Genomic DNA, 26,090 nt, shown 5'->3' on the forward strand with positions numbered 1-26,090 from the left:
ATTGGTTGTCAAATGATTGAGCAATTAATTTTTAAAATGAGAGATGCAATGTGGAAATCACATAACTTGCTTAGTTATGTTATTTAGGTATGTGATATCCACGTTGCACCTCTCATTTTAAAAATTAATTACTCAGTGATTTGACAACCGATTTTGAAAAACTTTATAACGCTAGATAGGTGAATGACTTTTCTTTCAATTTACAAAAGAATATACTGGGTGTTCCATTAAAAAAAAGTCAACAAAGTTCTTAAAAATCCGCCATTTTTTATTTCGTATTTGAAAGCGATATAAAAAATTCAATCCATTCAGACAAAACTTTTACTAAAATAAAACATTTCAGTGAAAACCGCATATTTCTATCTTGAGCCGTTTAGAAGTTATATGCAGTTAAAATGGGGGAAAATATAAGTGGACACCCGGTATTTCCAAATCTACCACATCATAAGCCCCTTTAAGGTCCACAAAAAGACACAACATGTAATTATTTTTTGATAGACACAATTGAGCATCTGTAACTAAATGGGAGATTGCGTCAATTGTACCTATACCTCTACGAAATCCATACTGATTTTTTGGTAAAATTGATCTGTTTTCGACAAAATGTTCGAGTCTAAATTTTATAAGCCTTTCGAAAGTTTTTGTAATACACGATAACAATGAAATAGGTCGGTAGGACGAAGGTAAGTCAGGTGGTTTCTTAGGTTTCGCTAGAAGACACACAATTATATTTTTAAGACTATCTGAATACTTTTGTTTCAACCACCAATCATTAAAAATTTCTAATAGAAGAAGTTTACCACTTTCAGGCAATTTATTTATTATCGTATAAGTGAACCCGTCAAGTCCAGGTGCGTATTTTTTTGGTTTTTTTTAAGGCTAATTCTAATTCCGAAAAGCTAAATTTTTGTTTTCTTTTTTGATGGTGTTTATTGCAAATATATCTTACAGTGTTCCATATCTCAGTCAGAGGAGTGTTTTTATTTAATTTATTCAAAAACATTTTCCAACTGTTTTTTTGTTTAAGTTTGAACGTACGTTTGACATTCGCAGAACTGTTTTTATATTGTAGGTAATTGATAAAATTACCTTGTTTTTTAAACTCGCTGAGATCTTCTTGTCTTTTTTTAACAATCGCAGAACATTCCTCATCCCACCAATAAGGTCTTGGTACAGAAGGTGTAAAAGATTTCTTAATAGGCATAGATTTCGATGCTGCGACATGCATAGATTGCACTGAGGAAAAAGTCGATTTTGTCTACTGAATTTGAATTCCTATCTAAATTATTGAGCTCACTAATTTCTAATTCAAAAATATTTCCAAAAACAGACCAGTCAGCACGAGAGTCATTCAATTTTGTTGATGGGTTGATGACAAAGGAGAAGGGATTGATTTGAATTTCTATATTGATTGGGTGGTGATGTGAACCTAATGAATCTGAATCTATTGACCAAGCTATACGGTCGGCTAAGAGGGGAGATGTTAGAGTTAAGTCAACGGCTGAATGATTACTAGTTGGGGATATTCTTGTTGGAGTTCCGTCATTTAATGTAATTATTTCACAATAATCCATGGCCTCCACTAATATTCTACCATTTCTGTCGTCTGCAATTGGCCCCCACATATCGTGGTGAGCATTAAAATCTCCCAGAAAAATAGTTTTTGCAATATTAAACTGAAGGAATAGGTTGATCCAGTCATTTATTTCTATTCTAACATCTGATGATCTATAGATTGATACTAATGAGAGATTAATTTTGTTCAAAAAAACTGCGCATGCTTCTATACTGTCATCGAAATTATTATTAATTTCGTATTCTTGGTAATCTATTCCCTGTCTGATGAAAATACCTACGCCACCGTAACCATCTTCACGACATTTATTGATAAAGTTATATCCTTTAAGTCTAAAATGATGACCGGATGTGAGCCATACTTCTGATAGAACTATTATATCTGTATGGTAGTTGTTAATATGATGCATAAGACTGCCTTTGTTACTATAAATGGATCTACAATTCCATTGTAATATGGTTAGTTTTTCTGTAATATTTTTAGTAGCCATTTTCACTATCTGTGAGAATGGATTCTAAATTATCTTCATTATTATCGAATATTGTAATGATACTGTCCCTGATCTTATTTAATTCAAATTTTCCTTGATTATTAATTATATTTGTAATTAATGAATATATCTGTGAGATAAGTTTATCTCGACAAAACATGAAATTATTCTGTTGTGGAGCGGGTGTATATGGGGGAAGAGAAATTTGTTTTTTTTTTATGGAAATTTTCTAAATCTGAATTACTAGTGCTTGGAGTGCCTTTTAATTGTTTTTGATTCTAATGCGGTTGAATTTGATTTTGGTTTATTTAAAGGAGCATAATAAATTGTTTTGTTTGCTGGTGCTAAATCGGGAAAGTTTTCAAGATTATTTAATATATCAAACCTATTGTTGGTATTAATTTTGGCATAAGCTGGATTGTTAATCGATAATTCGGCATCCTTAAAACTTTTATTTTTAACATTACTTTTTTATGTCGTGTTGTTTTTTGTACATTGGGCAGTCTCTTGAAATTGAAGGATGATCAGAAGATTTACAGTGAACGCACATTTGCAACTCGGAATTACATTCTGAGGAAGAATCCTCAATTGCACATCGAGAACAACGAGATTTGCCTTTACATTGAACGATATTGTGACCATAACGTAAACATTTTACACATTGAACAACTGGATGGATGTACGGTTCTACAGGGAAATTAACCATATTTATATTAATAAAGGACGGAATTTTATTACCTTTAAAATTTATTACTACCAATTGTCTATTGACAAATTCTTCTTTTTTGGTTTCAGGGTTTATAATTTTTCGTTTCATTCTTCTCACTTCCGCCGCTGGAACTATGGAATGAATTGCTTTTTTCAAGTATTCTTCATTAAAAAAGGTATCAACGCCGCGTATTATGCCTCGTTTATGCGTGAAAACTTTTGGAATATAAGCAATCAACTTATTTTGTTAGTATTTCGTGATTAATTAATAAATTAGCGATTTTGTATGTTCTAAAAATTACCTAACACGTTTTAAACCTACAGAATGAATATCAATAACATCATTTCTAAATTCAATTACTTGTTGTAAATAAAAGCCAATTCTGATAGGAAAAAGACGACCAAGATTCTTATCGGTATGTTCCAAAAATACCTGATACGGACCTGCATCCGTCGGTTGATATTTATTATCAAAGTCATATTTTTCGAAATTTGAGGATACTGTATCCATTGAAGAAGCATTAATTTGATTATCATTATTATTTATTTGAATATTAGTATTTAAATTGAGGGCGGGCCAGGACCGCCCCCGTTACCTGACATTTTCTGTACAACAAAGCTGTCTTCAAAACTCTAGTTTGCCACAAAGTACCACAAAACAGAAACTTGATAAAACTCTGCACGTGGAAACAAGACCGGAACGTACCAAAAAACTGCCAAAATTAATAATTATTTGGGACGAACTCCAAAAAACGAACACGACTTTGACAGTCTGAAAAGTAGGTAGATTCGTCTGTACACAATACATTCTTAAAAAAAATCATGATCTTCTCCAAATTCTAAAGTCTATAAACTAAAAGTTAAACGTTTCTGTTCTGCCTACTGCTGGTGTAGTTGAGTTTTATACGGATGCTAGTGGTTTTTATTATGTATTCTACATACACTTGTTTGACTGATTTCCAATTGACCCGAAATTTTTCTCGTACTGGTATTTGGGTTTTCCGTAACAGAAAGCAGGACATCAAGTTCTTTGACGTCCTAAAAAATAATTGGTTTATTTTTATTTAACTTTTCGTACCTGTGCAACATTACCAGTAGCACGGAATCTATCGAGAAATCCCTCAAAATCGTCCTTTTTTGGGTGTCTTCTATCAGGATACTTTTAAGCGTAAACTTTAGAAGCTAAGAGACAGTTTTAAAAATATTCCCCAATGCAAAGTAGCATGTCTACTCTTTCATAGATAGCGTGATTATTCATTTTTAGGAATAATTAAATTTGAATGTAATTGGTTCTGCCAAAGCCATTTTTAAGTAAAAAAAATTGAATATCATACACGGATGTTTATAGTTTTGATAATTACCAGACCGTACTGTCATAAACTGACAATGTCATACAATGACATTAATTAACTACATCTTTTGTTTTAAAATCGATTTACAGATTAAGAATTTAAATAATTGTAAATGACGCAAAAACTATGACACTTAGGTATAGGACATCCATATACCATTTGAAAGAGGTAAATTTTTTTATATATATAATATAGCTCAACAGGCCTTAAAGGCCCATGGCTTGGAATTTCTCCACGGTTTTTCTCCATTTTCTCCTGTCCATGGCCGCAGTTCTCCAATTTGATATCCCGATTGTTTGCAGGTCTTCCTTACATGCTTCTAGCCACTTTTTCCTGGGTCGTCCTCTTCTCCTCTTTCCTTCCCCTCTCAGCAGCGAGTCCTTTGCCCACCTTCCGTCAGCTATTCTCGCAAGATGACCTAACCAACTTAGTCTCTTTGTTCTGACCATCTGGCTTATTTCGGGTTTCCAGTACAGCTCTCTGATCTCTGCATTTGTTCGTCTCCTCCAAACGTCTTCATCGTTTTTTACTCCCCCAAATATCTTCCTTAGAACACTCCGCTCCCAGATGTTCAGCATATTTTCTTGGTTTTTGTTCATGACCCATGTTTCGCTCCCGTAAAGAACTGTGGGCTGGATCACTGTTCTATAGTCTTAATTTTGCCTCTCTGGAGATGTTTTTGGCTCTTAGTAGTTTGTGTAGGGCTCCGACTGTCTTTCTTCCTCTCGAGATTCTTTTTTCAATTTCCTGGCTTTCTTCCCCTTTACTTGTTAGCGTTGCTCCTAGATACTCACACTCCGTCACCTTTTTGAAGCAATACTCTTTATTCTCGTTATTTGTAGTAGTTTTCAGTTGTGTGTCTTCATCTGAGGTCTGTCCCATTTCCATATACTTTGTTTTTTGCCCATTAATTATCAGTCCATACTGCTTAGCCTTTACTTCAAAGAGTTTGAAAATCCTCAGCAGTTCCCTTTCCGTTTTTGCCTTAGCACTACATCGTCCGCAAAGGCCAGAACCTGGTTTCTGTTGTCAAAGATCATACCTTTCGTTCGTATTCCACTCTCTCTCTCAATATCGCCTCCAACAAGAAATTGAAAAGTACTGTGGACAGCTGATCTCCCTGCTTTAATCCTCTTTTAACTTCAAATTTTCCTGATAGGCTTCCTTCTATCCTTACTCTGTTGTCGGTCTTCACTAAGGTCATTTTTACGAGTCTGATCATCTTTTCTGGAATTCCAAGTACTCTTAGGGCCTGGTACAAATGCCTTCTTATCACAGAATCGTAAGCTTGTTTGAAATCTATAAAGAGGAGGTTTAACTTTAACTGTTGCTCGTATGTACTGCTCTGAATCATTTTCAATACGAATATTTGATCTATGGTGGATCTGCCCTTTTTGAATCCTCCCTGGTATTCACCAACCTGCTCGTTTAAGTGCCTTTCCAGTCTGCTTCTTACAACATTTTTTTAGTATAATTATTTATTAACATACATAGTATTCCATTTAAAATAAGCATCGTATGACACATTGAATACTCCAATAATGAAACTATAAATTTTGAACACCCTGTAGACAAATGTGTAATAATTAATCATGAAATATATCCAACCAATATCCAACTATTTAGATGTAAAAGTAATGTTTTTATAATTTCTTAAATAACTTGAGAATAAGCCTTCTTTTAAAACTTTACATTTTAAGAAAAGTCAACATAACTCAGAACACTCTGTACATAGGTATAGGGAAGCTTTTCGAAACTATACCTTATTTTTTGCGGACAATTAAAAATGCATTAAAATACAGGGTGTTTCGTAAGAAAAAATATAACTTTGATACGCCGCCATTTATTGGGACACCCTGTATATTTCAAAATAATTTTAAAATGTAGCTTTTATCAACTTACAAACTATTCAATTTAAATTTTTTTCAAATCTTATACCATTTCGCTGTAATCTTCCGTCCCGTTAGTGGTGACTCACCCTGTATAAATAAATTTATTTATTAAAAAATAAATAAATACTTCTACATATGTATAAAATTCTCATGTAACAGTGTTAGTTATCATACTCCTACGAAACGGCTTGACCGTTTTTTATTAAATTTTACACGTACATATTAGTCTAGGCGCCAGAGGGATCACCGTGTCATATTCAATTCTGATGGACAAACTCAACGGTTTCTTATGGATTTTTGGCTGCTGATTACGAATTTCGAGGGGGGATTTCGATCTGAGTGGTCAAAAAATTGTTGTAAACAATTTAATTGTTTATAAATTGTTTATAAGGCTCTGGCTCATAAACTAAAAGAGAAAAAAAAAGTGTTTCAAGTAAAATTTTTTCCTTAATAAAAAACGAAGAAAAAACCGTTTACTTAACTTAAATCTAACAATTAGAACTCAAGATATTGTAAAACTAGTGCACATTGCAAATTGCAAAATAAGTATTTTTCGAATCTTTATCGATCGTAACTCGGCTTATACGCATGCAAATGAGCCTTATAAGGTGTCGTTTTAAAGCTTAATTAACAGGCTCCCAAAAAAAGTTTGTTAAATTATTTGATCTTCATTTGTTTTAAAGTTATACCCGTTTGAAATTACAATTTTCTTAAAAATATTGTACATTCATTTGTTTATAAGGGTTTCAAGCAAATTTGAGCTATAAACATTTATACTTTAATGAACAATAATGATAGAAAAACTCAAAAGGAACAATTTGAGGTTACGATAATGTTCATAAGTTTATTTTTGGCCAAGATGTCGATATTTTAATGGCGCGCTATGAGGCAGAAGATCGGCTTACAGTCAATTAAGTATTTTTCGACGCTTTATCGATCGTAACTCGGCTTCTACGCAGTAAAATGAGCTTTTCATGGTCTCATTTTAAAGCTTAATTATTAGACTTCCAAACAGAGTTGTCAAATTACTTTAACTTCATTTGTTCTAAAGTTATACTCGTTTGAAGTTATAATTTTCTTAAATAATTTGTACATTAATTTTTGTATAAGGGTTTTTAGTAAATTTGAGCAATAAACATTTATACTTTAATCAAAACTAATAATAGAAAAACTAAGAAGGTGTATTTTGAGCTTAGGAAAGTGTTCGTAGGTTTATTTTTGGCCAAGATATTGATAATATAATAGCACGCTCTGAGGTTCAAGATCAGCTCACAGTCAAGTAATAAATATCATTAGTGTAGGAAACAGAGGTTGAACCTTGCAAAATGGACACAAGTCCGGTTTTATTTTTTTTCTGGCATATCAAGGGGTGCTTATTATCAGACTAACTTTTTCTGAAAAAATTTCGCCCCGGAACCCCCCTTTTCACCCCTTTAAAGGGGGTAATTTATGGTTTTTGCAGAACGTAGCCCTTCCTGTACCTTTTACAAAAAATTTCTTTTATAGAAATATGAAGAGGACTATATTTTCTACGATTTATTTCCGACAGCATCTCTCTATCATCCACCGTTTAGCAAGGGTGGCGCCCCAAAGTTGACAAGTTTTTAAAAAAGATGTTTTTAGAAAAAATATATTTTTCGCTAACTGTAACGGAAATTAAAAAGAAATGCTACGGAGATTATTCACAAATATATGATTGATTTTTTCGTATAGGTTTCACTTAAGGATAATTGCCCTTTTCTTAATTACAGGGTGTTACATTTTAAAAAACCCCTTTTTATACCATCTGAACCGTTTATGCTAGAGTAAAAAGACTTTCAGCGATTACCCATGTACTGGTGTTATTTACAAATTTGTATAATGCACCCCCATTTTTCCCCGGAACCACCCAAAAAAGAAGAAGAATTAATAAATAAAGTGATTTTCTTGGAATCCTTCACACACAATGCCCTTCATTAATATGCTTCATATATCATTTTGTGCAAGTTATTATTACCCATGCATGGACACCAAACGCGATTTCCTAGTGCAACCCTTGTAGCCAAAAACAATAAATAAAATGGGGGGTTAAATTTTTTTTTTGTTTTTTGCTTTTTGATCCATATGGGCATATGCTTCATCAATAGTGCTTTTCAAAAATATATATGGTTATTGCAACATCCCTGCGCAAACCGCCCCTATCCTTGAAAATATACTGCAGAAACTACCCCTATACCTTATCCAGCATGTTTTTACGATTTTCTCATTACCTATTCATTTTTTTTAAACAAAACTTATACAAGGTTAAAGACCACTATTTACTCTAAAAATTAGGTCCTATTCATTTTTTTCGTTTAAGCAACCGTTACGGCACAGTGGCGCCGTAAACCTCATATATGCTTTGACGGGCTCCAGTTTTTGTTTATTTTTTCGTCATCTGTTTGTTTTATTGATAAAGTACTTATGTAAAATAAAACAACACAGTGTAACCTACAAATCATGACCTATGCACATTTTACATTCTTTGCTCCCCAAAGCTACAGTGGTGGCCCAAAATAAATTTTTCCATATTTTCGCCACCTACACGCATTTTATTGCGTTAATGCTACCTTAATAGCACATTATTCACCCCTAAGTGGTCGCTAAGCAGTGGCGGATCCAGGGAGGGGTGATGGGGGCGATCACCCCCACCCCTCTCAAACCAAGTGATATTATATTTGAAGATTATAAAAATATTCATTTTTTTTTTATAGAAATACTTATATAATATTAATATTATTTTTATAAGAATGACTTTTTATGCTTTAGCGACAGTAGCGGATCCAGCATCGTTAAGAGGGGGGTGCCAATTGGTTAAATTTCTATAAAAATAAATGAATATTTTTATAATCTTTGAATATAATATGACTTGGTTTGAGAGGGGGGGGAGGTGTTCACCCCCATCACCCCTCCCTGGATCCGCCACTGCGTAGCGACCACCTAAGGGTAAATATTGTGCTGTTAAGGTAGCATTAATGCAATAAAATGCATGTAGGTGGCGAAAATATGCAAAAATTTATTTTGGGCCACCACTGTGGCTTTGGGGAGCAAAGAATGTAAAATGTGCATAAGTCATAATTTGTAGGTTACACTGTGTTGTTTTATTTTGCATAAGTACTTTATCAATAAAACGAACAGATGACGAAAAAAAAACAAAAACTGGAGCCCGCCAAAGCATATATGAGGTTTACGGCGCCACTGTGCCGTAACCGTTGCTTATACGAAAAAATGAATAGGACATAATTTTTAGAGTAAATAGTGGTCTTTAACCTTGTATAAGTTTTGTTTAAAAATAATACATAGGTAATGAGAAAATCGTAAAAACATGCTCGCCAAGGGATAGGGGTAGTTTCTGCAGTACATTTTCAAGGATAGGGGTGGTTTTCGCAGAGATGTTGCAATAACCATATATATTTTTGAAAAGCACTATTGATGAAGCATATGCCCATATGGATCAAAAAGCAAAAAACAAAAAAAATTTTCAACCCCCCATTTTATTTATTTTTTTTTTTGCTTAAGGGGTTGCACTAGGAAATTGCTTTTGGTGTCCATGCATGGGTAATAATAACGTCCACAAAATGATGTATGAAGCATATTAATAAATGGCATTGTGTGTGAAGGATTCCAAGAAAATCAATTTATTTATTAATTCTTCTTTTTTTTGGGGTGGTTCCGGGGAAAAATGGGGGTGCATTATACAAATTTGTAAATAGCACCAGTACATGGGTAATCGCTGAAAGCCTTTTTACTCTAGCATAAACGGTTCAGATGGTATAAAAAGAGGTTTTTTGAAATGTAACACCCTGTAATTAAAAAAAGGGCAATTATCCTTAAGTAAAACCTATACCAAAAAATCAGTCAATTATTTGTGAATAATTGCCGCAGGATTTCTTCTTAATTTCCGTTATAGTTAGGGAAAAATATATTTTTTTTAAAAACATCTTTTTTAAAAACTTGTCAACTTTAGGGCGCCACCCCCGCTAAACGGTGGATGATAGAGAGATGGTGTTGGAAATAAATCGTAGAAAATATAGTCCTCTTCATATTTCTATAAAAGAATTTTTTTGTAAAAGTTACAGGAAGGGCTACGTTCCGCAAAAACCACAAATTACCCCCTTTAAAGGGGTGAAAAGGGAGGTTCCGGGGCGAAATTTTTTCAGAAAAAGTTAGTCTTATAATAAGCACCCCTTGATATACCAGAAAAAAAATAAAACCGGACTTGTGTCCATTTTGCAAGGTTCAACCTTTGTTTCCTACACTACATGGTAAATATACCGATCGACTGCTCTCGTGTTACACTATTTTGCTCAGGAGGCCTTGACTATTCTTGTATGTCTATCAATGTCTACAATAATATAATATACTACTGTCAATTCTGTCTATTTGTTACAACAAAGTCATTGTCTCTTAATAGTGTAATGTGATATTGATTCGTTGCAATAATAAATAATTTAGTTAATAATAAATTATGTATTATATGTCAAAAAATAATCAACATCAAAGTGTCTTCTACTGAGAACGGTTGTGCACGAATAATTGAAAAAGCAAATATTCGTAAAGATCTTGTATTACATAGATTAAATCTTTTGGGTAAAAATGGTAAGTTTTTAATATTATTATATAAACTATATAAATATCTTTATAATAGAGTTAATAATACTATACAATATTTTATCTACTCTATCTCATATTATGCATAAGTTTTTAGTTTGTGAAAACTGTCATTATAAATAGCAGTACGTGAAGAGTTTAAAGTGTGCGTGAAGTAACAATGCATTAAATGGGATTTACTTTTTCGCACTGTTTTTTGCACACTTTTTATATCAACTCACTTTTTAGTTATATTTCTGAAATATTAGTTTTTAATGTGTTTTTTTTTTCTCATTTATTACAAAAAATAGAAGACAAATTAAATAGAATGAAAGGTGATATGAGATACAGTATGATGATTTAATTATAAGAAGTCTATGATAAAATTTTATTAGGATCTTCAAAAATGAAAAATGAAGATAACGTATATATACATAGAAATTATAATTTGCATCGAGATCTTAGCGGGTGAACCTTTACGCTGTGAGCAATTCTTGCGCCTCATAGCGCGCCATTAAAATATCGACATCTTAGCCAAAAATAAACATACGAACAGTTTCATAAGCTCAAATTGTTCCTTTTGAGTTTTTCTATCATTATTGTTAATTAAAGTATAAATGTTTATAGCTCAAATTTGCTTGAAACCCTTATAAACAAATGAATGTACAATATTTTTAAGAAAATTATAAATTCAAACGGGTATAACTTTAAAAAAAATGAAGATCAAATAATTTAATAAACTTTTTTTGGAAGCCGGTTAATTAAGCTTTAAAACGACACCTTCTAAGGCTCATTTGCGTGCGCAGAAGCCGAGTTACGATCGATAAAGCTTCGAAAAATACTTATTTTGCAATTTGAATTGTGCACTAATTTTACAATATCTTGAGTTCTAATTGTCGGATTTAAGTTTAGTAAACGGTTATTTCTTTGTTTTTTATTAAGGAACAAATTTTATTTGAAACATTTTTTTTATCTCTTTTAGTTTATAAGCCAGAGCCTGATAAACAATTAAATTGTTTATAACAATTTTTTGACCACTCGGATCGAAATCCCCCCTCGAAATTCGTAATCAGCAGCCAAAAATCCATAAGAAACCGTTGAGTTTGTTCATCAGAATTGAAAATGACACGGTGACCTCTATTTGGCGCCTAGACTATAATATATCCTGTAGCTCTGGATAGCCAGACCCTATGATCAAAATCCATCAACAAGCTTCGGAGATATTTATCGCAGTATATTGTTTGAAGAATCAATTTCATTTTTTGAGTGTACGGTCTTTATCATTCCTCTTCATCGGCCCGAGCCTATTTCGGTAGGACGTCATTTTTAAAGCTTTGTTAACCGCTCTTTTAAAGTTCAGAGTTTACTCAAACTTTTACACATTACCTACAGTCGGAAAAATGAAAGAATGTCAATGAACGATCACATCAATCACTTATTTTGTATTTGCTTTCTTTTTCTATAAAATAACAAACGTTTGTTGTAGAAAAAGAAAGCAAATACAAAATAAGTGATTGACGTGATCATTCATGGGTATTCTTTCATTTTTCCGACTGTATATACCTTGAACTTCAGAATGGCGCTAGTTAGTTTGCTTATAGTGCAGTCACTGAAGGTTTTCACCTCCGATTTCGTTGAACCTATATCGATTTTCATGAAAATTGGTGAGTAATTAGACGATGCCTCAAGGAACCTAGGTGACATGATGCCAACTTGCGCTTTTACCCCCTTCTCGGGGGTGAAAATTATTTTATTAAAAATAATACCATAAATCGATAGAGGGACAAATTATAAGCAGACTTTGTTATGTAAAGTTAATAATATAAATCAACACTTTTTGAGTTATTAAAGACCAGAGATTTTATTTTTTCGTAAAAAAATGCATGTTTTAAATCGGTTTTTCACGTACATATATCTCAAAAACTATAATTTTTTACAAATAAGTTATTATTACTGAAATTGAAGATAATAAAAGATTGAATACACTCCTCACTTAAAGAACTAAACTAATGTTAGTTCAAACTTTTACACATTACCTACAGTCGGAAAAATGAAAGAATGTCCATGAACGATCACATCAATCACTTATTTTGTATTTGCTTTCTTTTTCTATAAAATAACAAACGTTTGTTGTAGAAAAAGAGAAATTGGCAATTGAATGTGTATTTTTTTCGACAAGTACTCAAATCTAAGTATTCAAGCTTAGATAACGGGAAAACGATGCAATGTATAAAATATACCTGCTAAACATTTGTCAAAGTACTTCGGAATACATGTCAAATGAGCTTTAGAACAAGTTAATAGCGTCAAAATTAGGCAAGTTATGATGAAAATAAAAGAACCCTTTCGAATTTTTTAGGAAAAAGTGAAAAATAAAACATACGCCATTTCCACAAAAATTAAAATATATAGTAATCCTTACAAGAACTTCTTTATATTAGCATAAGTAATGATGTTAATAATTTTGACCGGTTTAGAATGCATATTTTTGAAAAAAAGCTATAATTTAAAAAGATCATGATTTTTAAAATTATTTTAATTTTCATATTCTTTTGATAATAACTTCAAAAATACTTAATACGTAAAAAATTATATATAACCAAATTTTAGTATTTTCTGTGTCAAATATTTTACCTGTTTCACTATTTCTATAGGGTAAAAAATAACCGAGATAGAAACGTTTAACCCTGCTGTCCCGTTCGAGTCAAGTACACAAATGTACTGTTCGGGTCAATATGACCCAACCATGGTTTACGCTCCTTAATCGAAACAAAATAAGCTATTGGTGATAAATAAAACTTTATTAACAAGAAATTATGGTTAATTAAACAAAAATTATGTTGTTCATGTAAATTAAACCTTATTAACAAAAATAAAAGGCATTTTTTCTTTCAAAAAGGCCTAGTAACAAATATCTACAAAAATTTAATTTAGTTTACAACTGGGACCGTAATAAAAAGGATGGATTTTCCAAATATGTTTGTAATATATAAAACATAAAATTAGTCTTGTTATCGATTTTAGGGCAAGTTTACAGCGTGCTTGTTTAGCAGGCGGAGTTAGATTGTTCATAGAAGGTTCACTAGGATTTCCATCTTGTCTACTTTTTCCTGCTCGTGTCCTTTTTACCAGTTCGTGAGAGCCTTTAGTTATTGGTATATTTTTTCTGGAAATGATGACTGGTTTCATTAGTTTTTTCCCAATTCCTCAAGAAAAAATCCGCCGTTTTCCCAATTTATTGGTATTCCATTGGATATTTATTGATACCCATAACACGAACCCGTTGTAGGCAGAAATGTCCAGCAGCGTAGAAAAAACAATCATTGGCCAGCGATTTATCTCTTCTCACATATATACGTGCCAATAAGCTAATCTAGAGTATACACTGCTCCCTTATTGGAATTGTAATCTAAAATAATTTGGGGCTATTTTATTTGATGAAAGTGATGCATGATGCATCGATTCATGGTGCAAAGAACTGATAAAACAACATTTCGATTATTTTTAGGAATATTGTCAACAACAGTGGTATCTAGCATGAAGCAAAAAAGACGAGCTATGAACTTCTTTATTCGCGATTTTTGCTAAAAGCTCCGGTTTATTTTACTTATAATCCCCGGCATTGTATCTACTTTGTTTTAGAAGAAATTGTCCTAAATTTTACGATGTCAAAAAGTTATTACACGTAATATTGTGGCCTTCCAAATCACTATTCAAGTCACACATCATACTCATTCCTGTATAGATCTGCAATTTTAGAGCATAATAAGTTTTTCTGTTCATAATTACAAAAAAACCCCAACTTTTGTGCCATGTTTCGCTGGCTTGCTTGGAATATACCATTTGAAGGGAGAGCGGCCTCTAAAGGCAATTATTTGCTTATCGAAGGTTACATTTTCATCAGAGTTAAAAAATTTTGGTCCATTTTCTACCTATGTTTCATAAATTTCACGTATTGCAGCAAGTTTATCAAAACGTCTCCTATCCTGTCTAGTAGTTTTGTTATCAAAACGTATTACTTGCAAACTTTTTGTAAATATATCAAGTGACATTGTTGATTGAAATATACTACGATCTTCATTCCACAAACTTTTATTTGATTCACCATGGGACTTATAAACTCGAGCTAAAAATAAAACACCAATGTATGCTTGGAAACCAACAACTTTATTCATGTCTTTTCTGTTGGTTCCAAAGACATGCTGTTTGTCCATGTTGGTCATATTTATAATTTGGTTTGCAACTTCGTCCAGCTATACTACAGTTTATTTTACAAGTTTTAGCTTGCAGAAACCTGTTTTTGTTTACAGACGTATCCGGCTGACAAACACACAGGTACTGCCAATATAGAATACTGCCAACTAAACACACATACACAGGTAATTTTTAACGGTTTAAATACGTGGGTCACATTGACCCGAACGTACCCTAGGTAACAATTTCATTTTTATCAAAAAAATCAGGAAGTTGATTGTTTATCTCATATGCAATTAAAAGACCTCATATTAGGTAATAAAGTCACGAAACACCAAATCGTTACGCCGCGTAATAATTTGTAAAATAAGAAATAAATTATTTTTTGGGTCAAATAGACCCGAACAGGACAGCAGGGTTAAATCTTAAATTTTGCTGTGAGAACCATGCAACCGGGGCCATTTAACCTTTTATTTGTAAAAAAGTAAGGGATTTAAAAGAGTAAATTCAACGTGGTTAACTAGCCCTTGGAATTCACTTTCAATCGGTTTTTAGATGAACCTGATATCGTAAAAATAAACGAAGTATTTAAAAATAAAAAAATATGAAAAAAAAAATTTTTAAGAAACGCTTTTTTTAGTTACTAGTGACTAAAATTAAAAATATTATAAAAAAATCAACCAAAAAGCAAAAAATTTAAAAAAATGAAAAAATCTAACACATTCGTCAAAGAACAGCGTGGCGCGTCTTCATCGAATAAACGGTTTTCGCTCCACGCTTTTCTTTAACGAATGTGTTAGATTTTTCATTTTTTTTTTTTAATTTTTTGCTTTTTGGTTGATTTTTTTATAATATTTTTAATTTTAGTCACTCGTAACTAAAAAAAAACGTTTCTTAAAAAATTTTTTTTCATATTTTTTTATTTTTTACTTTTTAGTCTTACACTTTTCAAACATTAAAATATATCGTCATGTATGTATAAAACATATAATGTACTAACATGAAAAGTAGTCGGAATCGGCAAAAAATTTGGAACTTTATTGTTTATTTATGAAGCATAACGTAAACAATTAACGTTAAAAGTGAAATTATGTATAGTTCATATCATTAGCTACAATCCATAAAAGTATCGAGTTTTTACATTGTAAAAAACAAATTTTCATTCATTTGCATTGGAGAAAAGGCAGTCAAATTAACGTCTAAAGATTTGACGCAAACTATTGAACTAAATAAAAGCGTTTAAAAAAACAATAACATTTTTTGGAAAAATTTTTAAAAGATAAATTTCGAAAAAATTTTGGACCATAAATTTTAATGTTTATAAACATGTTTGGAGGCTCATTTGATAGATATTGTAAGTACTTTGACTAATGTTTAATAAGTTTATGTTATAAAGTGCATCATTTTCCCGTTATTTCAGCATGAATACTAAGATTTTTTTACTCGCCGAAAAAAATATACATTCAGTAACTTATAACTCACTTCTAGTTAACATGAAAAGGATTTTCTAGTAAGGGGTTTATTTCATTTTTTAGTAGCTTCGATTTTGGTAATAACATATTTTTAGTAAACTTATAGTTTTTGAGTCATTGATGAAAAATCGGTTAAAAACGTGCATTTTTCTCAAGAAAAATTAAAATCTCTGATCTTTAATAACTTTAAAAGTTTTCATTTATTTTAATAACTTTATAAATATAACAAATTTTGCTTAGAATTTCTCCCTCTATCGAATTATGGGGTTATTTTCAATAAAATAATTTTCACCCCCGAGAAGGGGTGGCATCCACCCCCAGGGTCAACGCGCAACTTGGTACCATGTCACCTTTATTCCTTGAGGTATCCTCTAACCACTTGCCAATTTTCATGCAAATCGATGGAGGTTCAACGAAATCGGAGGTAATAGCTTATATCCACCTTCAGTGACTGCACTATTAATTGTTACAAACAAAGTATCTGTGAATTAAATAAAAAAAGCTACTTGCTTTGACCTTAATTGATCTAGGCAAATTTTTTTCTGATTAATTTTTGTAAAAATATCAGCTTTACAAATAATATTGAAAAAAATCTTTAACAGCCACGATATAAAATTGGAAATAAAAATCCGTTTACCAAAGTGCTACGTATTCTCCGTTCTTTTATATGGCGTGGAGTCATGGACCTTAACTGAAGCATCACTGAAGAGACTCGAAGCATTTGAGATGTGGTGCTATAGACGCATTTTGAGGATTTCCTGGATAGCCAGAGTTACCAACGAAGAAGTTCTACATAGAATGGGTAAAGAGCGCGAACTAGTCGTAACCATAAATCGTCGCAAACTGGAATACCTGGGCCATGTAATGCGCAATGAACAACGATATGACCTACTTCGGACCATACCATGATCTAGGCAAATTTTTTTCTGATTAATTTTTGTAAAAATATCAGCTTTACAAATAATATTAAAGTGGAGTTAGTCTACATTTAATATTAACACAGTTAACAAAGTTATTTTTGCCTTACAAAAATGTTTTTGCAATGGTAAAATTGACTTGTTGATTTTTTATTGAAAATATTGAAAGTATAGGTCTTCTTCTTTCATATGGTAGCCGCAAAATCGCTGTATCATTATCATTCTTTGAGCAATAGCATCGCAAATTGAATAAAATTTAAACTAATGACGAATCATCTTAAAATTATTTGTGTAGTCTACAGACTGATTGACTCAACTTTTCATGCAATATCAAAGTCTGAAGTTCATTTTCGCAAAATTCATATTATTTAAAAAACTTACTAAGGAAGTAAAACTTCACTTGTAGGTAGATGGTAGATACCATCTACCTACGAATTTATATACATACCATCTACCTACACGGGAAGTTTTACTTCCTTAGTAAGTTTTTTATTATAGTATACAGCCAATGAGAGGAATCTTTTCCTTTTTATTTTATATTATTTGTTAATAACTAAAATTCTCCTCCGAATTGTCATGGGCATTTTTGTATTTATAATATAGGTATTAATTTGCCTTATTTCCCTGGAGTAAAATAAACACAAGTTTCTAACAGCTATTAAGGTACCAAGGGTATTATAAGGAAAATAACGCTTGAGGTCAATGGTGTATATACCGAGGGCCATTATCCCGAGGGATATACCTACGTTGACCGAATACGTTATTATCGATAATACTCGTGGTGCCTTCAACGTTTAATGCCCGACTAAATTATTCTTTATATGCAAAAAATTTAAATGAATTTTTAATTAATTAGTTTTCAAATAATTACATTTACCAGCAATAGTCATAACTTCATTGTGGTAACCATAGTTTTACCACGTTTTGCTTAGGTTGTTATTTGTCAACTTGACAGTATTTAACTAGTTATTTAAATTTAATTCCCTAGGACGTTATTCCCTAGGTTGTAGAAAAACATATTTATATCATTGAGATTCATTACACTTCAGCAGTTTTGCGTTTTGTTAATAACCTTTAATTTGATTATTAGTCCAAGCTGTGGGGGAAGAATAGGTCGATATCAAGATATAATCCAGGAGTTTTTGAAACCTACTAGGTGTTGTAAAGTACGTTGCCAGGAATAACTTCTACTAAAATGTAACCAAAAATTTTGTGTACTTTTTTATTTATGACGCTTTTCATTTGTTAAATTTGCAATTTTTAAAGATTTTTAATTTTTCAGCTTAGGATATTCATTTTAGAGGAAAACTTTTAAATAGAAAGTTGTAGTAAATTAAAGAACCTACAATGTGAGCTGTTGCAAGTTTAATTTCGTGGATTTGTTATTGTAAAACAGCCTGCTAAAGATCCATAATTGCCGTTTTTTGCCATTGCATTATATTTAATCAACTATTTTAAATGAGAAATAAGCCACAATTTTACTAAAAAAATTATTTTATTAACATTTCGACCCCTAAATCGGATGCCGTGGTCAAAATACAAAATATTAATATTTTGTATTCGTATTTGTAAATGAAAAACGTCATAAATAAAAAAACGCACAAGATTTTTGGTTACATTTTAGTAGAAGTTATTCCTGACATCGTCCTTAACAACACTTGATAGTTTTCAAAAATTCCTGAATTATAACACGTTTTTCGCCCACAGCCTGGGGTATGTTACATTTCGATGGTTTTACATTCATTTTTCCTTCTTATAAAATTTGTATTATATTCATAGTTAGTTTTGATTTTTAGATTATCTCCAAGAACATGATATGTAAATTATGGAAGCACTAAGTGAACAGTTATCTCACGAAGAAATTGACATGGATCCGCATGCTGAAGGAAAAACAGTAAATAAAAATAAGAAAGTTGTGGACAAACATTTGAGAAGACCCATTGGAAAAAAGTCGCGCAAGTGTGATATTTGTTTTAAGCAATTTAGTCACAGCAGGTCTTTGAAACCTCATTTGAGAGTGCACACTGGAGAAAAACCTCACAAGTGTGACATTTGTTCTAAACAGTGTACTACAGCTGGTAATTTGAAAAGTCATTTGAAAGTACACACTGGAGAAAAACCTCACAAGTGTGAAGTTTGTTTGAAGCAATTTAGTCACGCAGGTAATTTGAAAGACCATTTAAGAGTGCACACTGGAGAAAAACCTCACAAGTGTGAAATTTGTTTTAAGCAGTTCACTACAGCAAGTAATTTGAAAGAACATTTGAGAGTGCACACTCGAATAAAACCTTACAAGTGTGAAATTTGTTTACAACAGTTTATTTATATAGGTGATTTGAAAACACATTCGAGAGTGCATAGTGGAGAAAAGCCTCCCGAGTGTGAAGTTTGTTTTAAGCAGTTTAATAGAGCAAGCAATTTGCAGAAGCATTTGAGAGTACACACTGGAGAAAAACCGTACACATGTGGAGTTTGTTTCAAGCAGTTTGCTCGAAAAAGCGAGTTAACTCCACACATGGTAGTTCACACTAAAGAAAAAGCATACAAGTGTAACATTTGTTTCAAAAAGTTTTCTCTAGCAAATAATTTCAATAGACATTTGATTACACACACTGGGGAAAAACCTCACAAGTGTGAAATTTGTTATAAGCAGTTTGCTTTCAAACATTATTTAACAAGGCACACTAAAGTTCACACTGAAGAAAAAACTTACAAGAAGTGTGAAATTTGTTCTAAACAATTTAGTGAATCTCGAAGTTTGAAAAAGCATTTAAGGACGCACACGGGAGAAAAGCCTTATAAGTGTGAAATTTGTTCTAAGCATTTTACTAGTTCACATTACTTGAAAACACATTTGAGAGTGCACACTGGAGAAAAACCTCACAAGTGTGAAATTTGTTCTAAGCAATTTACTGAAGCAGGTAGTTTGAAAATACATTTGAGAACTCATACTGGAGAAAAACCCCACAGATGTAAAATTTGTTTTAAGCAATTTATTCAAGCAGATCACCTAAAAAAACATTTGAGAGTGCACACTGGGGAAAAACCTTATAAGTGTGAAATTTGTTTTAAGCAATTTAGTGAAGCAGGGACTTTAAAAAAGCATTTAAGGATACACACTGGAGAAAAGAATTATAAATGCGAAATTTGTTTTAAGCAGTTTACTGAAGCAACTCATTTGACAAAACATTTTAGAGTGCACACTGGAGAAAAACCTCACAAGTGTGAAATTTGTTCCAAACAGTGTACCACAGCAGGTAATTTGAAAGTACATTTGAGAGTGCACACTGGAGAAAAACCTCACAAGTGTGAAATATGTTTTAAGCAGTTCACTACAGCAAGTCACTTGAAAAAACATTTGCTAATACACAATGGAGAAAAATCTCACAAGTGTGACATTTGTTTTAAGCAATTTTCTCAAAAAAGTATGTTAAAAGATCATTCGAAAATACACGCTAGAGAAAAGCTTTACGAGTGTGAAATTTGTTTAGAGGAATTTTGTGAACGAGGTGATTTGAAAACACATTTGAGTGTGCACTCTACAGACAGTTCTTGACGTTTGTTTTAAACTTAACACGTTGATGGATAGAACGCCTATAGACGTCTAATTTCCATTGATGTAATGTGACCCAACGTCTATAGACGACACTTTTAAAATAACGAGTTGTGACAAAAAATGTCACATTATAAGGCAGTCAATGAGGGTATTTGGCTCCGAATTCCATCCTACTGCATCAATTTACTTGATATTTTCACAGTAAGTAGGAAATAGCCCAAGAAACAGTCTATCCTATATACTATGGCGTTTTTATCTTGGGGTCGGTTCCCAGCCCTTCAAGTGGGTGGAAAATTTTAACCACGGAAGTGAATAGAGAACCTAATTCTAAACAAAAACTGTTGTATATACAGGGTGGTTCATCTTATTCGCCTCGGTCTCTCTACGGAAAACCACTTGATATTTTAAAAAAATTCTTCATAGGAATATACAGGGCCTTTAATACTACAATCTTGAAATAATGTGAATTATACAGGGTGCTCCAAAAAGGAGTTGTATATCAAAGTTATATTTTTTCTTATGGAATGCCCTATATCTGATGACATTATTGAATTGACCTTAAAAAATAAGCTATACTTTCATAAGGATTCCCTATACCTAAATACAGGGTGTTTTGATTTATTTCGATGTTTATGAAAATGTAAGGTTTTAGAAAAAAAATAATTATGTATGAATCTAAGAATCAGTAACAAATTCTTTCTTGGATCTTAATAATAGACCATTTAGCATACCTAAACAGATGCTTACTGCAACAAACATTCTTACAGGGTGGTCAAAATATGAGATTGTTCTATTAACAAATTCAAGCTGTAATAACTTATTTATTTTAAATAGAACACCCTGTATCTTATTAGTCTATGACGTAGAAAATTTACTTAGCTTTCAATTTATATTAGGGTTTCCTACACCTATCTTTTACAGGGTGGTCAAAATATTAGATTGTTCTATTAACAAATTCAAGCTGTAATAGCTTACTTATTTTAAATGGAACACCCTGTATCTTACGCGTAGAAAATTTACTTAGCTTTCAATTCTTATTAGGGTTTCCTATACCTATCTCCCTTCTTTTTTAAATATTTAAAGATTTCCTAATTTGTAAGCTTTAAAAATTAGAATTAAGTACCTATGTCGTGGTTATGTACAACACATCACCAATACCGGCAATATACTTAAATACCTTAGTCAAGATACTTTCGTTAATAAAATTCACATTTTTATCATTTAATCACACAGAGTGTTCTTATTTTAAATGACATACTCGATATTCTATTCTTTATAATGGAAGATATTTAAAATCTCTTCAATTCCATGTAAACATTCTCAATACACATGTTATTCTATAAATATAAATTCCCATGTTATTCTGTAACTACCCATTTTTACATATTTTTGTATAATAGGCTCGTTTTCGTCATAGTAGCCATTACATTTAATTGTTTGTAATTGCGATGCAAAGATTCAAACAAAAAGTGGTGTTCTTAATTTTACTTAATAACCGTTGGTTTAAGATATGGAAAATACTTACACGGAATAAAATATAATTTAAATATCTTCCAGATTATGCCATCTAATATGCGGTATGTAGTTTAATATAAACATATTATTCAATGTCACATGTATGCCAAAATCAACTAAAATAATACAACACTCTGTGTGATTACATGATAACAATGAAAATTTTGTTAATGACAGTATCTTGTCTAAGTATATTGCCGGTGTTGGTGATGTGTTGTACATAACCACTAAAAACGACATTTACTTAATTCTAATTTTTAAAGCTTACAAATTAGGAAATCTTTAAATATTTAACAAATGAAAGGAGATAGGTATAGGAAACCCTACTAAGAATTGAAAGGTAAATAAATTTTCTACGTGATGGACTAGTAAGATACAGGGTATTCCATTTAAAATAAGTAAGTTATTACAGCTTGAATTTGTTAATAGAACAATCTAATATTTTGACCAATCTGTAAAAAAATAGGTATAGAAAATCCTAATACAAATTGAAAGCTAAGTATATTTTCTACGCGATAGACTAGTAAGATATAGGGTGTTGCATTTAAAATAAGTAAGTTAATTACAGCTTGAATTTGTTAATAGAAAAATCTCATATTTTGACCACCCTGTAAGAAATTTTGTTGCAGTTAGAATCTGTTTAAGTATGCTAAATAGTGTATTATTAAGATCCAAGAAAGAATTTGTTACTGATTCTTAGATTCGTAGATATTTATTTTTTTATAAAGCCTTACATTTTTATAAAAATCGAAATAAATCAAAATACCCTCTATTTAGGTATAGGGAACCATTATGAAAATATAGCTTATTTTTCAAGGTCAATTTAATAATGTCATCAGATATAGGGCACTCTATAAGAAAAAATATAACTTTGATATACCAGTCTTTTTTGGAGCACCCTGTATAATTTACGTTATTTTTAGATTGTAGTATTAATGGCCCTGTATATTTCTGTGAAGAAATTTTTTTAAAATATCTAGTGGTTTTCCCTACAGACACCGAGGCGAACAAGATGAACCACCCTGTATAATATACAAGAATAAAAAATCACTACACGCCGTAAAAATGAGTGGCGCATACAATATTCCAGCTACAAAAGGAGTAAGTAAAACGCCCCACAAAAGAGTAACTTTGATACAGTTTGCATTTTGAAGCTCTTGTGGCGCGTTCTACTTCAAATTTAGCAAATATTATGGAAAAATCTTTCAAAATAAAACTAGAATTTTATTTTTCATCAAAATGAAAATATAGTCCGTCTAGAAAGTATCCGGAATTTTATATTTTTCTTAATTTTAATAGATTTCCTTTTTGTATCATTTTAAGACAAAAGTAATGCATCAAGTAGGTGCCGATAGTAGGTTATGGAAAAAATCGCATGACAACACTATCTGTCAAATATTGTTGTTTGTAAACAGACTTAAAATTTGTAAAATAATGTCCCAAGTAGAAAAAAGAAAAGTGGTGGAATATTTGTATAGAAAGGGGGTCTGAAACGTTAAAAAATTAGTGCAATTGACTGAACTCGGAAAAAGTGCAGTGTATGAGACAATAAAGATTCGCGGAAACAATTTAAATGCTTTAGTGGCTTTAGGAGGACAAAATCTGCGCCTAGGGTTTCGAAAATTAGCGAACAGATTTGGAAATCAATGAAGAATAAAAGTGTGCTCAGAAACCGTCCCCATGTCATTTAAAAAGCAGGACTACATATCAAGGAATCCAAAAAAATTTCTACAATGACACCTCTGCAAAGGCAACGAAGAATAAATTTTTGTCAACGTTTTCGAGAAGATAATTTTAATAATGTCTTTATATCTGATGAAAGTTGTTTCCAGCTTGGTGCAATTTATCTAAAAGTCATATCAAGAGAAAATCTTCCAAATTTCGCACTAAAATAATGGTTTTGGGAGCAATATCTCAGCGTGTTGCTACACCTCTCTGTATAGTTAATGGTACTGTTGATAGTGCGAAATATTGTGACATTCTAAATGGTTTTCTTCTTGAAGCGGCTCATGTTTTCTATCCAGAGGGGTGCCGTTTTCAGCAAGATAATGCAAGATGCCATACTTCTGCTTATACTCGAGCTTGGATGCAAGAACACGAATTGGCAACAATTCCGTGGCCAGTAGCATCTCCAGATCTTAGCCCCATTGAAAACATATGGGGACTGATAAAGATTGAAGTGGAACGAGCAGCGCCACGAGATAAAGAAGGTTTGATTCGGTCAGTTTTACAGGCCTGGAACACCGTTACCGAAAATTATGGCCTTGACCTAGTTTCGGGTGTACCTGGACGTTTAGTTAAGTGTTTAGATTTAAATGGAGGTTGTATAAGTAAATGAGATGAATTATATGTTGAAATTTTATATTTCATGTGATAGAAATAAATACCGTAAAATTATAATTCTGCTTTCTTTTTTCCGGATACTTTCTAGACGGACTATACATTTTCGCGCCACATAATATTCATATTAGCTCTTTTGTAGCTGGAATATTGTATGCGTCATGACACTAAACTTTCGATAGGGCAATCCGAGTTCATATCCCAACCATCCTAATACTTTTTTAAATATAATTCTTTGTGTCCATCGAATGTACACTAGATTTTGTTCTATTCGCAATAGATTGAAAAAAAAATATTGCGATGGTCGGCAAATCAACTCGGATTACTAAACCAAATTTAGCGCCATAACAACTACAACTACATGAACCATTTCGGCGATAATTGTTAAAGGGATTATAGTTTTGGAGCTCGATAATTTCTAAACGGCTTGACCGATTTTGATCACTAAACATGGCTTTGAAACGTATTGACAAGTAGTATCTGATGCATCCAAGGTCAAGTATGATACCTGAAGGTATTACAGGAATTATTGAGCTTAAAAAAATTTTTCCCATATGAAATAGATTTGATCATACTTATATAGCCTGTAACTTAAAAATTCGAATTTTCCCAGATATGAGGTATACACCGTTAGAAGCGTCTAGAATCGTCCTACACACGCTCTGTTATTGACGAAATTCGTAGGTTGAAATTTTGAGTAATTGTCGAAAATCCAAACTTTTCAAAGTTTAGTTTTTCAGTTTTTCGGCTATACTGAGCAGTGTGTATTTGCGGTTCTCCTGTCTTTTCTTGAACTTAAGACATATACCCCCAAAAAATATGCCGTTTTAGTCCTATAGCTGGCATATAGGTGGTCAAAACTCACAAACTAATCTGGTTCTGAATCGGCCCTGATACCCTCTTGAAACACAGAAAAAAATTCAGATCGGTTAAACTTTTCCACACACATACATACATACATATCCACAAACATTTTCTCTTTTTTAAATAGAAATTGTGTCTTATTTGTGAGCTATCTAACTTTTGAATGGTATCACCGATTTTCAAAATTAGACATGCTTTGGAAAGGTAATGATCACTACTATCAGAAGCCGCACAGGTCGGACTTTTGGGAGTTTTAGGGATTTTTGGAAAAATTTTTGGGAGTTTTAGTACAGTATAACTAGATCCAAACCCAGACATCCAAAGTGAAAGTTATCCTCCAACACCAAATTGTTCTATATGGTCCACCTAATGTTCAGAAAAAAGTCACACCATTTTGAGCGTCGGTAAATTCGTAGTTTTTTACGTTTTTCGTCAATATTTCTAAAACTATGCAGTTTAGCATGAACAACCTTCTATACAAAAACATTCGACATAAAATTTGAAATAAAAAGGCCCTATGCATAATCCTTCTAAAATGAACGGTTCCAAAGTTACGGAGATAGTATATTATAATTGGTCCAAAAAAAGGCCTAACCCAGACATCCA

At 32.0% G+C, this 26,090-nt stretch overlaps 1 protein-coding gene across 2 annotated transcripts in view; it reads left to right on the top strand.

Moving 5' to 3' along the window:
- The window catches only part of LOC126892367 (zinc finger protein 728-like), a 57,247-nt gene extending 35,943 nt beyond the window's left edge, over positions 1–21,304 (top strand). For both annotated transcript variants that reach the window (XM_050661887.1, XM_050661886.1), the window contains one exon: positions 19,006–21,304. In XM_050661887.1, coding sequence (XP_050517844.1) covers positions 19,035–20,765 — 1,731 coding nt within the window. In that variant the 5' untranslated portion in view covers positions 19,006–19,034 and the 3' untranslated portion in view covers positions 20,766–21,304. The remainder of the gene's footprint in view (positions 1–19,005) is intronic.
- The last annotated feature ends 4,786 nt before the right edge of the window (positions 21,305–26,090 follow it).

The sequence above is a fragment of the Diabrotica virgifera genome, chromosome 9 (assembly GCF_917563875.1).
Source record: "Diabrotica virgifera virgifera chromosome 9, PGI_DIABVI_V3a".
In the NCBI taxonomy this organism is placed as follows: domain Eukaryota; kingdom Metazoa; phylum Arthropoda; class Insecta; order Coleoptera; family Chrysomelidae; genus Diabrotica; species Diabrotica virgifera.